This window comes from Mercenaria mercenaria, chromosome 3, assembly GCF_021730395.1.
Source record: "Mercenaria mercenaria strain notata chromosome 3, MADL_Memer_1, whole genome shotgun sequence".
NCBI lineage: Eukaryota > Metazoa > Mollusca > Bivalvia > Venerida > Veneridae > Mercenaria > Mercenaria mercenaria.
The window spans coordinates 36,673,664-36,689,316 of NC_069363.1; the positions used below are offsets into that span (position 1 = coordinate 36,673,664).

At 33.8% G+C, this 15,653-nt stretch overlaps 1 protein-coding gene across 1 annotated transcript; it reads left to right on the top strand.

Annotated features, from left to right (window-relative positions):
- The first annotated feature begins 6,704 nt into the window (after positions 1-6,704).
- On the top strand, positions 6,705-10,597 carry LOC123523579 (transcription factor 24-like). The gene is made up of 2 exons (XM_045301239.2): positions 6,705-7,949; positions 8,675-10,597. Exons 1-2 carry the CDS (start codon positions 7,548-7,550, stop codon positions 8,807-8,809), a joined length of 537 nt encoding a protein of 178 aa, XP_045157174.1. The 5' UTR covers positions 6,705-7,547; the 3' UTR covers positions 8,810-10,597.
- The last annotated feature ends 5,056 nt before the right edge of the window (positions 10,598-15,653 follow it).

The window sequence follows — 15,653 nt, forward strand, 5'->3', positions numbered from 1 at the left end:
CATATGACACAAGGTCCATATGTCTGGCACCAATTTTTAATGAATTATGCCCCCTTTTTACTTAGATTTTTAGGATAATTTTGATGCATTTTCACTATATATCTGTTATTAGAGAAGGTATTCGATTCAACTTAAAGCAGTTGTTCAACATCATCACCCACATCATATGACACAAGAGTCATAACTCTGGCACCAATATTTCATGAATTATGCCCCCTTTTTACATATAATTTCAGGTTAAAGTTTTGATGAACTTTCACTCTATGTCTGTTATTACCAAACAAATTTGATTCAAGTTTAAAATAGTTGTAGCACATGTTACCCACATCATATGACACAAGGGCCATAAGACTTGCACTAATATTTCATGAATTATGCTACCTTTTTACTTAGAACTTCAGGTTAATGTTGGTGCACTTTCACTTTTATCTTTGTTATTACTTAATGAGTATGATTCAAATTTAAAATAGTTCTTCCACATCATCGTCTTCATCATATGACACAAGTTCCATAATCATTCCGGCACAAATATTTGGTGACTTATGTCCCGTTTTTACTTCATTTCAGTTTAATTTTGATGCTTTTTCATTATATCTCTTGTTACTAAATGGATTGTGTTCAAACTTAAAACGATTGTTCCACATGGTCACCCACATCATATGACACAATTTTCATCATGATGGCACCAATATGCTATTGAGTTATGCCCCTTTTTTACTAGAATTTCAGGTTTAAGTTGTGTTGCACTTCTGCTCTATTTCACTTATTTGATTCAAACTTCAAATAGGTGCTCCACATTATTGGCCACATGATATGACACAATGTCAGGGTGCATTACTTTTGCAGAAATTTTCAATGAATTATGTCCCTTTTATACTTATTTATGTTTTGATACACTTACACATCTCTTTTATTAGCTCGTCTTGATTTTTGAAAAAAATCTTCGAGGTATTGTCACTTGATCATCGGCATCAGTGTTGGTTAATTTTTTTTTAATCCACCTTTTCTCAAAAACCATAGGAGCTACAGCTTTGAACCTTTGTACACTTGTTTGTCATCATTGGTTGACTTATTAGGCCAAGAACCATAACTCTGATATGCATTTTGTAAAAGTGTTTGATGGCTTACTTGTTCTTTATTATGTAAACTAATATTCAACCTTAAGTTTCTTTTGAAAAATACCAAAATCTGCTGATAATACACTGTCCGACTACTGACACAACTTTAAGGGGGTAAACTTGTCTGAAGTCAGTCATCGGGTTTCCTAGGTTGATGGCCTGTGGTCAGTAGACGAGCCCTAGTTTTTGGAAGTCAGTACGTGAAAGGTAAAGGTCATGATGATGACCTCGAGACTGAATTTATGTTATTCCATTAGTAAACAATTTAGAGACTCCAGAACCCTTCGGCCTACTGCCTTCAAACTTCGTAGGATGATTGCACATGTTAAGTAGATTACCTTTTTCATTTTGAGCCTAGTAGGTCAATGGTCAAGGTCACAGTGACCTGAAGACTGAATACATTTTTTACAAACAGCTTTTGTTATTTCCGCATGGTCTATCGGTTGGTCTGTTTGCCTGTGACCAATAAATGACCTACTGATTTGCGATCAGTAGGTCAAGGTCACGTTGACCTTAAGACTAAATTGACTTCCATTCAATAATTAAAAAAAAAAAAAAACAATGCTTAAGCATACAGTCCACAAACTTCATACGATGGGTCAGTAGGTCAAAGGTCAAGGTCATGGTGATCTTAGGGCTGAAAATGGGACAGACCATCACAGGGGGAGCGTAATTGTTTTACAGCACTTTTGATAAAGGGCATGTTTTGCTCATTGTAGACTAGAAAATTGGTCAAACTTCACAGAAAGAACGTTTTGGCATACAGTCGTCAAACTTCATAGCATGATTGCCAGTTATCATAGATGATCCCTTATTCATATAGTCAAAAGTCAAGGTCACATTGATCTTCAGACTGAAAACGGTTTCTGCCCAGTAAGTAAAGAATGTTTTGGTTTACCGTCGTCAAACCTAATAGGTTGATTTCCTTTGATCAGAAATAATTTAGGGTAAAGGTCCCACTGTCCTTTGGACTGCATTCGGTCTCTGCTCAATATCCAAAGAACGCTTTAGAAAATAATCCACAGCCTTCACAGGCTAATTGTCATTAGTTAATAGATGACCTGTAATTTTTTGCGGGTCAGTATGTCAAAGGTCAGGTTTATGTGATCTCGGGGTTGAAAATTTGTCATATTGCGTGGAAGGGAGCATATACGTATGTATTAACAGCTCTTATTTTGTTTTGTTTTCATTGTATTTTACGTTATACCAACATAATTATTGGTCCTATGACGACTTTCTAGCTTTTGATAGCGTAGGAAGACCACAGTTGCCCTTCAGGCATTTTTGGGCATGGACTAGGCATCTGGGTAAAACACTGACCTTCCGTAAACCGGCTGGGTTGATTACTCACATGAAAGAATTTAAAACTTAAACGAAGTTACGAACCCACACCGATTAGGGACAACTGATTCGAAATTTTAACCACTTTGTCACGAAGCTCTCAACGACCCTCACCCCATTCCACCCATCCCACCCACTTGCTTTTTATAGTTGGGTTGAATATTTTGAATAATTTTGATCTAAATATATCCTTTAACATATGAAAACGAATATTAAAAATGCATATTTTGTTGGCTCAGTCTTCCTTTACATAGTCCCGTACGGAACTATTTGTTTATTAAATCAATACAGAATTGTAGGATTTTGCCGTTTGCCACAGTACTTAGTTATGTAATTTACAGATGTCAAAAGCTCCTTTCATTTTGTGGTTTTGGTATTCGTGGGAATATGATTTCGTGATCATTATCGCCTTTGAACATAAAATGAATGGGAAGTTTACTTTTTCCTTGGGGTTGACTCAACCACGAAATCCGAGAAAATTAGACTCCCACGAATGTTAATGATTTTACAGTAATTCCAAAAAGCGATTCCAACGCATTTTAATAAATTTTGATGATTTAATATTTAAATGAGTTTCAATTATCAATCAGCTGTTTCGGTTACATTTATTTTTATGATGTCTTTCATTTATTTCGCGTGACTAATTTCTCAAACTAGTGAATGATCTGTCCTACTGTTTTATTAGACCTGAGTTTGAATTTAAATTGCACTGTTATTATGAGGATGAAAAGCTAACTTAGTTCAATCGCCAAGAATCTCGAACTGTTTGTTACAAAAACAATATATTGGTTTATAATTCAATTTTACTTTACTGAAGTTAATTAGGTAAAAACATAATGATTATCATACAGGTAAACTTTTTTTTTCAGTCGTAAACATTCAGTGGTTTGATTTTATTCGTAGCATATACTGAAAACTTGCTTTATCATTAACCTGGTTAGATAATATTTTACATTGTGATATTGAAAAGAAGACTGATGTATTTACTTTCTAATAAGCATTTGATAAATGTTCCAATTAAAAGCATAAACACTAGGATAAAACTAATTCAGCTGGTTTTCATTTTGTATGCGGATTTGAACATACTTAGTAAAAGTAAAAAGTATTTTTCAATGAATTTATAAACTGCTGCTAGGAACGATTGTTTTCGCGAAATATGGGCTCCTGTATGCTCTTACGTTTTATTTTTCAGTACACAGAGAAGAATATCGTTACAGCAATTTCTAAAAAAAGAAAGATTTCTAGTCCTTCGGAATATTATAGTCCATCCTACGTTACTTTGTATAAGAGTTTTGCTTGAGCTGGAGTTTGTGTGGGCGGTGGTGGGGGGGGGGGGGGCGTGATAGGTGTTGCACTTTTCGTGAACAGGCTTGAGCAACCCTATCTGCTATTATTATGCTTCAGGTTGCGTTCAACTACATATAGATTTATTTACCTAAAAGAATTTTTAAATATTCTTTCGATTTTCGGGTTTCGGTGGATTTATTTTACAGTTTTGGTTCATGTTAATTTTTTTCAGGATTATGCTTTGACTCCTATAAATTACATTTTTTTTGTGTGAATCCTTGTGCGGTTTTATTTATGCATGATAGAGGGTTTTATTTGTCAGTTTCGCCGTTTTGTTTCAATGACAGCTAACACAGTGATAAGTTCACTTTTTTTCGTAAATAAATATTTCGTAACAATTAAAGCGTATTTTTTCTGTTAATATTTTTAGAGATTTCAGACAAAGAAACAAGGAAAAATATCCATCAGGAAAAGCCACATTCCAAGAACGCAGCCGTCTCAAACTGCATTCCACAGCAGTGTACGCATAGATCCACAGCAGTGTGCGCATAGATCCGCAGCAGTGTACGCATAGATGCGCGCGCGGTCATCTGACTGTGGGGAGCTTAAGTCTTATCAAGCTGGACACGATTGGTTCTGCCTTTGCGACCAGTGCAGATCATGATCAGTCCGCACATCCGTACATTCTGATCATGACCTGCACTGTTCGCCATTCAGTCAGTATCTTTTTAGTATGCACCCCCGCACTGTCCAAATTGAAAGATGGACAAATTCTTTATAGAAAAAGCATGGTAAGCGTTAAGTCGGTTAAGGGTGTGCACGCAATCCCACTCTGTACCAAACACACGGGACAGAGTAAGTAGATGAATCCCTAACATGACCAAATATGTCAAAGTAAATAAGTGATTTGTGTATTTATATGAAGACTGAGCATGTTCCTATGTCGCTCTCGTTGTGTTCTTGATAAAAAATCAACTATAATTACAATCAACAGTTACATATTTAGATGAGGGAAACTGGTATGAATATATTGAAAAAGGAAAGGTCTGGAATCATTTCAAAAGCCAGTTTCCCTTTTAATGCTGGGCACTAAGCAAGGAAGATTTGTTTCTGCATCGTATTATCGCACTATCGTCCCTTCGATCTAAAAGTTCGATAGTGAGATGTTAATCTCGCACTTTTACATCGTAATTTCGTAATTGGTGATATTGCGTGAAAACGATTCAAAATCATGAAAACATGATGCGAAAGTGCGATAATAATACCGCGTCTTTGCCATGTCTTATCGCGGCAGGCGTCTTTGCGTCGTACTAGTTAACGCAGTGCCTTCCCTTCCAGTCTGCTGGACGAAGGGCAAGACAACGATGGCCCTACCGAAACACCGTAATAGTTGTTTCAGTTTTTGAAAAGGTAAAATAAAAATACATCCATAGAAGACCATGTGAAAGTTTTGCTTTAGAGTTCATCACAATCTGCAGTCATAAACCTTTCAGCTGTCAAAATTAACGCTCTTTAAATTTTCATAATGAGTTTATATCAGAACCATTAAATTTCATTTCTTTGTATGTGATAAAAGAATCATTATGTGTGAATAAAATGAATTTATATTTTCATTACACTTATTTAGTAACGCGCGTAACTTTGATAAATATTGCATCTGTTGGTATGCACCATTTTCTTAATTTAGTAAGTGATGTCTGTATTTATTTAGTTTACAAGCTGAATTATGAAGTACACAGAAAACGTGTTCAGCATTGAACTTTATAACTGAAAATTACATAAATAGCATCAGCGGTGTAGACAGATTTTATACACAAACGTTTAGAGGCTTTGAATTGTCCAATCAAATTATAAGATTCTTCGACAAATAAAATATTTTTTGAAAGTTCGTCGACATTATCAGAACAGGTATAGTTTTAATTAGTTTATGAAAACACATTACCAGCAAAATTTTCCCGTAATTTGGAATAATCGATGATTTGTTTTTCATCTGATGGTTAAATAAAATAGTGTATAGGTGTATTTAATTACCCTGAAACCTATTCAATCTTTATTGCTTTAATGAATTCCTTAATTATATGTGTCTGTTTCAATTATTGAAACTCACTTATTTACCTTTCATACCGGCATATTTGCATCTAAATGATTCCCGCTTAGAAAGAAAACAAGAGAAAACAGTATTAAATTGAGCATATGAAAGACATCATATAAACACCCTCCCCACTAAAAATGAATCATGCAGTAAAAAAAACAAAAACAAAAAGTGGACAAACGTTTTCTCATCCACACAGAGATAATAATAAACCTCAAAAACAATGAATATTAAAGTCTTTTAAATGATTGACGTTATATACTTTTATAAGGAATGGCTAAATATTCAATAGTCAAAAGACAAAAAAGATAAATATCATTGGTTTCCACTAAACAACACACTGTGAAAAATAAAAGCTGTTTCTTTTTTTTTGTTCTACGTTTTATTTCATTTTTATCACTGGCAATGATATAAAAAAAAATGTTAAGAAAAGAAAACAAGTTTAAATTTGCCCTTAGCAGCCCTTAAACGTTCAATTGGGGAAAAAGAAAGCCAGCGATTTATTGTGTTATGTCTGAAACAAAACTAGTCTAAGAGAGAAAATAAAGTATATAGCAAAATAATTTGATAAACACACAGACGTATATAATGTCACACGTACATTTGCCATTTAAGTTTACGTGCAGTCCCATTTTCTTCGCCCAACAGAACATCAAACACATAACAACGCAAAAAATGAGAACCGTATAAGAAAATTAATTGTCAGTTCTAATATGAAAAATATAATAGATATATACAATGAAAATATAAATCAATTTCTTCACAAATAAAATATTAATTATGATTTTTTTTTTTTTGCATATAGGCCTACAATTTCAATACATAAACGGAAATATAAACATATACATGACAAATTGGTCATAATGATTTTGCACAATGAAATATGTACTAACATTAAAAAATCTATCTTGTTACGAGATGATATATCTATATTCAATGTTTTTAGTTTTTTCACGATGGCCGTCTCTTGCGTATCTCTAATTATGATCGATTGTTGATTGTTTTGTAAGTGGTAATTTGCTGTATAACTACAATCTTGTATTATCAATTTATCATGCATTTTCGCTAATTGCCTATATCTAGATTTACGTAGTGCACGTCACGTTTATCCTATATATTGGTAACAATTTTATTTATTGAGTCTAGTTTTTCATTTGGTTTGTTATTTTTAAGATCATATGGATCCTATGAAATTGTTTCTACAAACAACGGCAAGCATTGGGTTTCATTATTTGGAATCTTTCTTTGTTTTTCTAATCTCGAAAGCGTATTGTCTTGAAACCGGTATTGTTTTTAATTCAAGGATATAAACGGTTCTACTCACATAAATAACGCGGAAGCCAGGGTGATGTATTGTTACAGGGGACGTATAATGGCAATCCGTATGTTTAGACTTTAATCTAAGTTTTTGTGCACTTCATTCGTTAGGGTCACATTGCACTGGCATATTTTTGTTTTGACTTTTATGGGATAGCGGCGCTTACGTTTTTTTGCCTGTGTCTACTCAGTTTGTGCGTAGAATTAGTTGAGTACAGGTGGTCTGCACTTCAGTGATATAAGGGTTATACTTACTTAAGTTACTTAATTTGCTGTTAGGCTTCTTTATGTTATAACTTATAGAATACTTACAGACTGACCACATTCAAATTGATGTAGCTGAAAAAAAAACAACAACATTCTGACGCATTTTAGTTGTGCTGGACTTGGGAATGATGTCGAATCAGTTTGAGGATTTTCAGTTTCCAGATGCGTACAGTGGACAGTGTTTTGAAAATAATTACATTTTATCTGGACATGGGCAGCATGATTGTCCAGAATTAAGCCACAGACCTTTAAGCCTGGACAGCCCAGGGCCATTCCGAGTGCCAAAACGTCGCGGAAGACCAGTTGCCAATAACGCCGCACGGGAAAGGTCACGTGTAAAAACTCTTAGATCGGCATTTCTCGATTTACAACGGACATTACCAGCAGTACCGCCGGACACTAAACTGTCCAAGTTGGATGTACTGGTTTTAGCTACAACCTACATTGCCCACTTGATGAGCGCCCTTCAAGAAGACGGTGATGTGTCACAGATATTTGCTGCAAACGGCTGCATGCATCCTGTTAAGGTTAATATTGATCTAATTATCACGTTGTAATAAATGACTGAACGTTGGATTCTGTGACAAAATACTTTCAATTTTCAACTGCATAAATCTTATAAAATACAGTGTTTTTTTTCTGAAGTTGCTGTTATGCTTATGTAATTAGTACGGAAATACAATCAGAATTTCCTGCTTAAATACTGCTATACATTTTTTACTTATACAAAGAGACACGGTTCTGTGCTTGGATTAATAAAGAAAAAATAAAGGGAAAATTAAGGAAAATTTTACTATGGCATGAACAACTATTTTCTGAAAATATTTCAAGAAATTATTTCAAGAAAGAATAATAATATTTCGAGGTAGAATAATAATGATATTAAGTTCTAGGGATTATTACAAAGTTAAAAGAGATAAGAAAACATTATATATTCGTATATATATAGAACTGTGTATGTAATTATAAAGGTCAGTTTTTGATTCATATATATAATATGTAATTTTTTGTTGAGAATTTAATTGACACATCAAAAATTGAGAAATCACATTTAATTTTCAAAAAGTCCTACGAAAACAGAAGTTAAGTTCTCTCATCTAGAATATATAGATCTAATAAGTCTGGACGAATTCCTCAACGGGAAAAAATAAATGAAAAAGTCCATAAGGCATGAAAAATAATACATATCTAACGTGGTATGTGGTTTAAGTTTACATTTTATTGATTTGTATTTTTTCTTCTCGTATTTCAGAAATGGCCGATGAGGACGCGACTTTATGCTGGGATTTTGAGCAGCACAGTTCCTTCTCTCCAAGTACCTGAAAATGAATTTAGATCACCGGAAACGCGCCTTTCTGTACCATGGGCGCTTGATTCGTGCCGATAAATCTTCTCAGATACTTGTTCTTAAACCCGTTTTGGTGTGAGACTACCTTGTATATATGTGTTTCGTTCGTAGAAAGTGCCTGTTTATATTTATATAAGACATAACTGTAACTTGCGTTTGCATTCGGCATGTGAGCGTTTGTACTATTCTTTCTTGTTTGCAAGCATGTCATTACCTTAACTATCAAAAATGGAACCGACGATGTCAGTGGATTTTTGGTCGAGTTTTGTTTGTTTCTTCCTTAAATATACTTTAGCATAAAAACTATCAGATGATTGTTTTAGAAAAGAAATAACTGTATTATTCTTAAACATTTTCTGATGTCACTGGAATTTTATTTTTAATTCGTTGTAACTAGAATTAAAAAAAAACGTACACGCATTCTTTTTCCCAATAAAGCCTGCGGTTTGACCGATACATTTTGTTATTTTGTTATTTATCAATGAGCCTGCTTCCATTTTGTTCTATAAACGGTTTTTGTTCAGAAAAGCACCCCTGAAATCTGCAGAATATTATATGAGGTTTTCATAAGCAATAGGAATCACAAGAATATAAGTAAAATTAATCGTTTTCTGAAATAAGTAAACGGTATTCATTTTTTACTATTTTTTTATGTTAAGCGTCCGTCGAAAATTGTTGTGAACATTGTACAAGTTTCCGGTGTTTATTGAGCGGCATGCCTTCATTTAAAAGTCATTTTTACATCAAACAAACCATTCTAAGTTAAGTCAACGACAAATGCCAGACATAACATAATTTACTTGAATCACTAGCTTATACAGAAGAGTATAGTCAATTCTATCTTTAAATACGCCATTGTTATCGCAAAAAAACGCTATTTCAGTTTTGGTTTTCTCATCTTCGGATACCCACGGGTGCCTTATTCCGCTACTCGACATGTCATCACATATTGAGTAGCATAACAAGGCACGCGTGGCTATCCGACGACGATGTCTTCTAAGTTACGTTCGAATTAACTTTAAAAATGAACTTATTCAAAAAAATTGTTTTAAACTGGTAGTACTTTTATCCTTAAGTAGAAAAGACAACTTTTAAAATTTAAAACTAAATACGTGTCATTTTTGCCAGTGAGCAAAAAAGCTGAAGAGAGTGTAAAAAAGAAATAACTGATGTGCTTTTTTTTCTTGTAATAATGTCTGTAAAAAAGAAGATATGTTAACCTTAGCTTTGTTTGAAATAATTGAAACTGACAGGCAGGTCAACAGCAGACACACAAGGTGGCGGGCACGTTCTCATTTTTGTTAATTTACCGTCAACATGGCATTAATGATATGCTGTGAACTGCGGCAGGTAAGCTGGTAGGAGGAGTTGCAAGGCATGAAAACAGAATATGTCGTTTGCCGAATATGGAGTTATACAAGTTAAAGCATAGCAAAAGTTCCTTCTAGGGCACATCTATATAAATATTATAATGATCATCTTGTAAAATTTTGGTTGCAATGTCTGTTTTATACTGCCAAAAAATGTCAAGTAGGTATTTACTCTAGTTATTGTTAAATCCAACAACACATTAAATCTGTTACCACTTTCAATTGAGTAAATACGGCAATAAGACATTGACCCGGTCAATCCATTACGATTCGATGCGTGAATTTGTTGCGCATAATTAGAGGGTCGCAATGGGGTTTGTTTTCACATATTAACCATGCATTTGAAGGTAACGATAATATTTAGTTGTTTACATGTAAATTTGCTGATATATGTCTATCTGTTTGTACATATGTTATGTTCTTCAAGAATGGAGGAAATAAAAGAATCAATCAACCATCCTCGGGTTTAGTAATATGTAATCCACGGACGCATTCAGTCAGAGAGTCGCCCCAATTAGGAAAGAATAGTTTTAACGTCAGAGGTTATTTCTAAGGTCACGGAGTTTGACTGGCCAGCTTGTAATGACAACAGCTTTCGATATCAGTAGGTCAGTCAAGTGTGACTTACCAAATTAAAATGTCCCTTCTCAAGAGAAGGAACAATAATGGAATATTAAAAGACAAAGTATGAGTTTATTACCATGTGAAGAAACTGTTATGAAAATCATGATTATTTCGATATAAAAAAATAAAGAAAGCTATATACAATGTATTTTGGTTTGATAATTTAGATTTCACTGGGAAGGTTAGACTTACAGTCTATGGGAGGATTTTCTGTTTTCTGTGTTGTTATATTTTCTAGCTTTAAAAATAGGTCTATAGGTTTATAAGGCTATTTCTAAGAAGTATGTTTACATAGAAATTAGATTTTGTGATTATTGAAATAAGATTCTTACCAGTCCAGTAATGACTGAACATCCGTGCAGTCTGATCAATATCTGCACTGTTCGCCATTCAGCCAGTATCTTTTTGGTAAGCACCCCTTTTAACAGTTAATGGTACTGTCCAAATTGAAAAATGGACAAATTCATTATAGAATTTTAGCAGAGTACTGGTTAAAGCAAAGAACCCTAATGAAGTTGTAAATTTCACCTGAATGTACCAACGGTCTTGATTCAATCATATATTACCATCATATATTTTGTCATGCGCATAATTTCCTCATAATAGAAGATATATGAGAGGGATGTACTAGAAAAATCTAGTCTAGCTGTGAAGAAAATGAGTCTATTTCCCATTAGCAGGGTAGTGTTTTCTTATAACATGACGTGTAAATATGTTTTAATTCAAGAAACAATTAATTATTTCCATCCCATTTTTTCTGGAAGTTTTGCTATTCGATTCCTTTAATTGCCAATTAAAATTTTATATATTCTCAGGAGCTGTATAAATATTTTAGTTTAGACTTCAAAGTTGTCAGTTTTTCTTGTCGATAAAGTTTTGAGCACCGAAAGACATCAGTCGTTAGATGTCTCTGCATGTTATAAAATCTTCTTTGATAGCATTCATTGAAACAAAAGTTGATTTCTTATCTGTCTCCAGTTGAGTCGAGCCTTAAGAGAAAAATAGGCACTAGACAGTCTCACAAGCTTAGATCTAGGTTTGTTGCTTGGAATATAAGGCTATTTCTAAGCATTATTAAGATATTTATCTTATCAGCTTACTTCTTTGAACAAAAATATCTAAGTTTGTTTTCTTAGCATCAAAGAAATAATCGTACATTGCATATAAATAGCTCTTCGCCAGAATAATCTGATTCGCTCTTTTTCCATGTTCATCTTTATGAAGAAAATTTTTGTTGAACACATTCATGCCACCCCAATAAGGCTTAAAGCAAGTACTCTAATGAACTCTTAATTTTCACCTTTGTGTACCAACGGTCTTAGTTTAATCACAATGTACTTTACCATCATATATTTTGGCATGCCCATACGTTATTTCCTCACAACAGAATGTGTATGGGAGAGGTTACCGTACTACAAATTAAGAAACTAGTCATTCTGACATTGCAGGGTGGTGTTTTGTTATAACGATCACTCATACCATACGTGTAAGTATGTTTTAATTTGTTAATTATATGAGATGTCGTTAATATGATTCACAACTTTGGGCAGATTTTTGTTTTGCTTGCTTATATGCTCAGTCCATCTATATACGTATGTAAGTCGTCGCGGACATTGATTATGTAAGTCGTCGCGGACATTAATTATGTAAGTCGTCGCGGACATTGAAATAATTTTACCCGTCTGGAGTCTGCAATCTGAGAACTTCCGGCATAGTGGTTTCCATTATCGGAATACGGTAACACTGCTCCGGAAAATCCCCTCTTCCATTTTAATTTCATAAAGGCTTGTAAAGGAGCCTTTCTAAATAAATATAGATAATCCGTTAAAAATTATGAAATAAACATTTTTTTCAAGAGGACCTTGTCTTATATTCGTCATTGACTTGGTATCTCTTGCCGGAAGTTGGATCTTTTTATGCCAGCCATTCTAATAATTACGGAATGTTAGCCATTCTACTCAGTTATTACCTGTGCCTGAGAAAAGTTTAGGAGGGAACGCTGGAATCTTTGACAGTTATTAAAGCCATACAATAGAAATTAAACTACCGTTGCGACCTTAAAATATTGTCTTTTCTGTTCCTTTCTAGTAATACGTGCAATGTGTATCATTCAAAAATACATTTCTTCGAGTGTCTTATACTTACAATTTTCCTATTCATCCCACTGTAAATTATGATGTTCATTTTGTTTAAACCTAAAAGGAAAGTCGTCAATATTATGATAACGCCGTTTCGTGCTTATGTGCCGTTGTTTTAACGACGCCCGCATGTAATAAAGAAGAACTTGTCTAAAATGGCGTCGCAGATGTTCTGTCTTAGGCAGGAATGATACTTAAGGAGGTTATGTTGAATACTACAAAAATATCTGCAAATTGTAAAAAGAGCTTAACGAATGGACTGTAAGTATAATGTAAATGTAAGAAATGAAAATCGTGTCAAATAAACAGAGTATATGATCTGCTAATTCATGAATAAATGAACAACAGAATATGATCCACAAATTAACCATGGATCGCCGGAGCTATTCATGGATTTGCCGATGATATTCTGTCATTTATTTCGCATGAGCTCCATTTTTTTTCAAATGAACTGGGAAAACTCATGCCAGCACCACGACCGTTATCAATGTATTTGAAAATAATTAATACTCGTCAGACACAATATCAATAATCATAAGGGTGATTTAAAAAAAAACAACAGTATACTAGAAAAACTAGATTCGTCAATAGCTTTTGATAAATTATGACGTAAATTATGACCATGTTCGCTCAATTCCGTTATGGATTCATATTTTATGCACTAAAAAGGGTATGAATTAGCGACGCAAATCTATACCCGTCTTACCACACAGTTATAACAAACAGTCTTACAATCACATTTAACAGTAGCTTAATACAACAGTAACTTGTTAGATCTATCAGGAATTCAAAATCAATGCCAGGCTGTCGATCTTTGCATTATTTAGGTAGAACAACCAAAAAGACCAGTCCAACCGTTAAATTGTAATTCGCCTTCCGTTAAAAATACGATTCCTGATTTTTCTTTGAGATATCCTTAAATCCAGTAAAAATCACATTGTCAAGTCGATTCAGTTCTGATCTTTACCAACAGAAACAATTATATTTTAGTTTGGTGTCCGATTTTGTTCATATTTTATAAATGACGCGAGATTCCGAGTGCAAGCTTGGTTCATATTATTACATAAATGTTTTCAGTTTTAAGAACACTGTTACGAATGTTATTTATGGTTACGACAACAATGTTTGAAATTTCTTTCGTCCCCTACATTACGTTTCCATTTGACATTTATACTTAAGAAAGAGAAAAGATACGAGTTTTAAATGTTTAAATACTGGAACAGTTCTAAAATTTAGGCTAAATTTTCTCTATCAGTTTTAACTTAACATCGAATGTAATGTCACTTTACATGACTGTGCCCCTCCTCTCCCTCCTCACCCCCACCCCACGGCTACAGATAGGTCAACAAAATTCCAGTAGTGTAAACTTATCGTATTAAAACCAAGTTTGAAAATAAATAGTTTCGCTGTCTTTTTTCTATTTTTTTTTTTCAAAATAGAAAAAAAAGTTTATAAATACGAGACTTATATTATCACTTCAAAATCAATTCTTTTAACATTTCTTTTAAAAGTAAAGTATCAATTTAATAAATTGTGTTATTAAAAGAGCATGCATGATTATATTAAGAAAAAGTCATATTTCTGAACCGATTTCAGATATTAATTATTTTTTAGACATTTTGCTTCGAAACCATGTTCAGCGGATATAAAATGATCCAACAAAGAAAATGAGTGCACACACTTACAGATTTCAGAATTAAGAAAGTCATTTCGTTCAGAAATAAGAAAGTCATCAACTTTTTTCGAATATTACTGCTATCGGTACAATCAGATTGCTTGATTTAACAGATAATTAATTATTGCGAAATGAACGACATGAATATGACTGCGGTTAATTTGCTGCGTCCATTTCGCACGAACTCCGAACATAACAATTTCATTTCTTGTATTTACATTTTATTTCCTTTTCATCTGTTAACGAGTCTTTTTTATACATTCCACATATCTGACTTTAGAATGTGTTTCACGGTCATTCTGTTTACAAGACAGAAGAACTACGACGTCATCTAAGAAACATTCTCGGCATCGTCAAAACAGAGAAACGTTAACATCGTAACATGGACGCTTTTCCTTTTGCGGCACATACAAAATTAACGTCGTGTGTGTTCGGGTTTAACGTCTTTTTCAACAATTTTTCAGTCATATAAACGACGGTGTCTACTTGTAGCAGTGAGCACAACTTTATAGTGCTGCCTCACTGAAATATCACGCCGTAGACACATGGCGTGATACCCTACCCAGTCACATTATACTGACACCGGGCTGCCCAGTCCTAGCGCTATCCCCTTTAGGTATAGGTCCATGTTTTGGAGAAAAAAAGTTTGAACGTCATCAAATCATAGAAAGAAAGCATTGTTTTACATGAAAATATAACAGCATATAAAACATTGATATTATTGTACAAAACCATTGTCAATTTATTCATATATGTATTGAATTCCGGAAAGGGACTACATGAAGGGGCCACACTTCTGGACAGTCCAGCGCCTTTAAAAACTCACCATTTTTAAAAAGCTGTTACATGTCTTTGTTTTGATGCATTTGCAACATCGTGCGGGTGTTTAAACTTTACATAACTAGGTAAAACATCGTTTTGACAATTGTTTACATTTATTTCTTTACAAATGGCATTCTTATTTAAAGGGGGACAACTCATTTAGAATATTTTAAGTATCCAACTCCATGGGACAGAACAGTAAAACATGTATTGGACAAATAAATTGTGTGTCAAGATTCTGTTCATTGGCTAAA

Bases quoted from the DNA above. Each gene is read 5' to 3' on its own strand.
- LOC123523579 (XM_045301239.2), top strand. From the start codon at position 7,548: ATGATGTCGAATCAGTTTGAGGATTTTCAGTTTCCAGATGCGTACAGT. The intron at 7,950-8,674 runs GTTAATATTGAT...CTCGTATTTCAG, and splicing joins GCTGCATGCATCCTGTTAAG to AAATGGCCGATGAGGACGCG.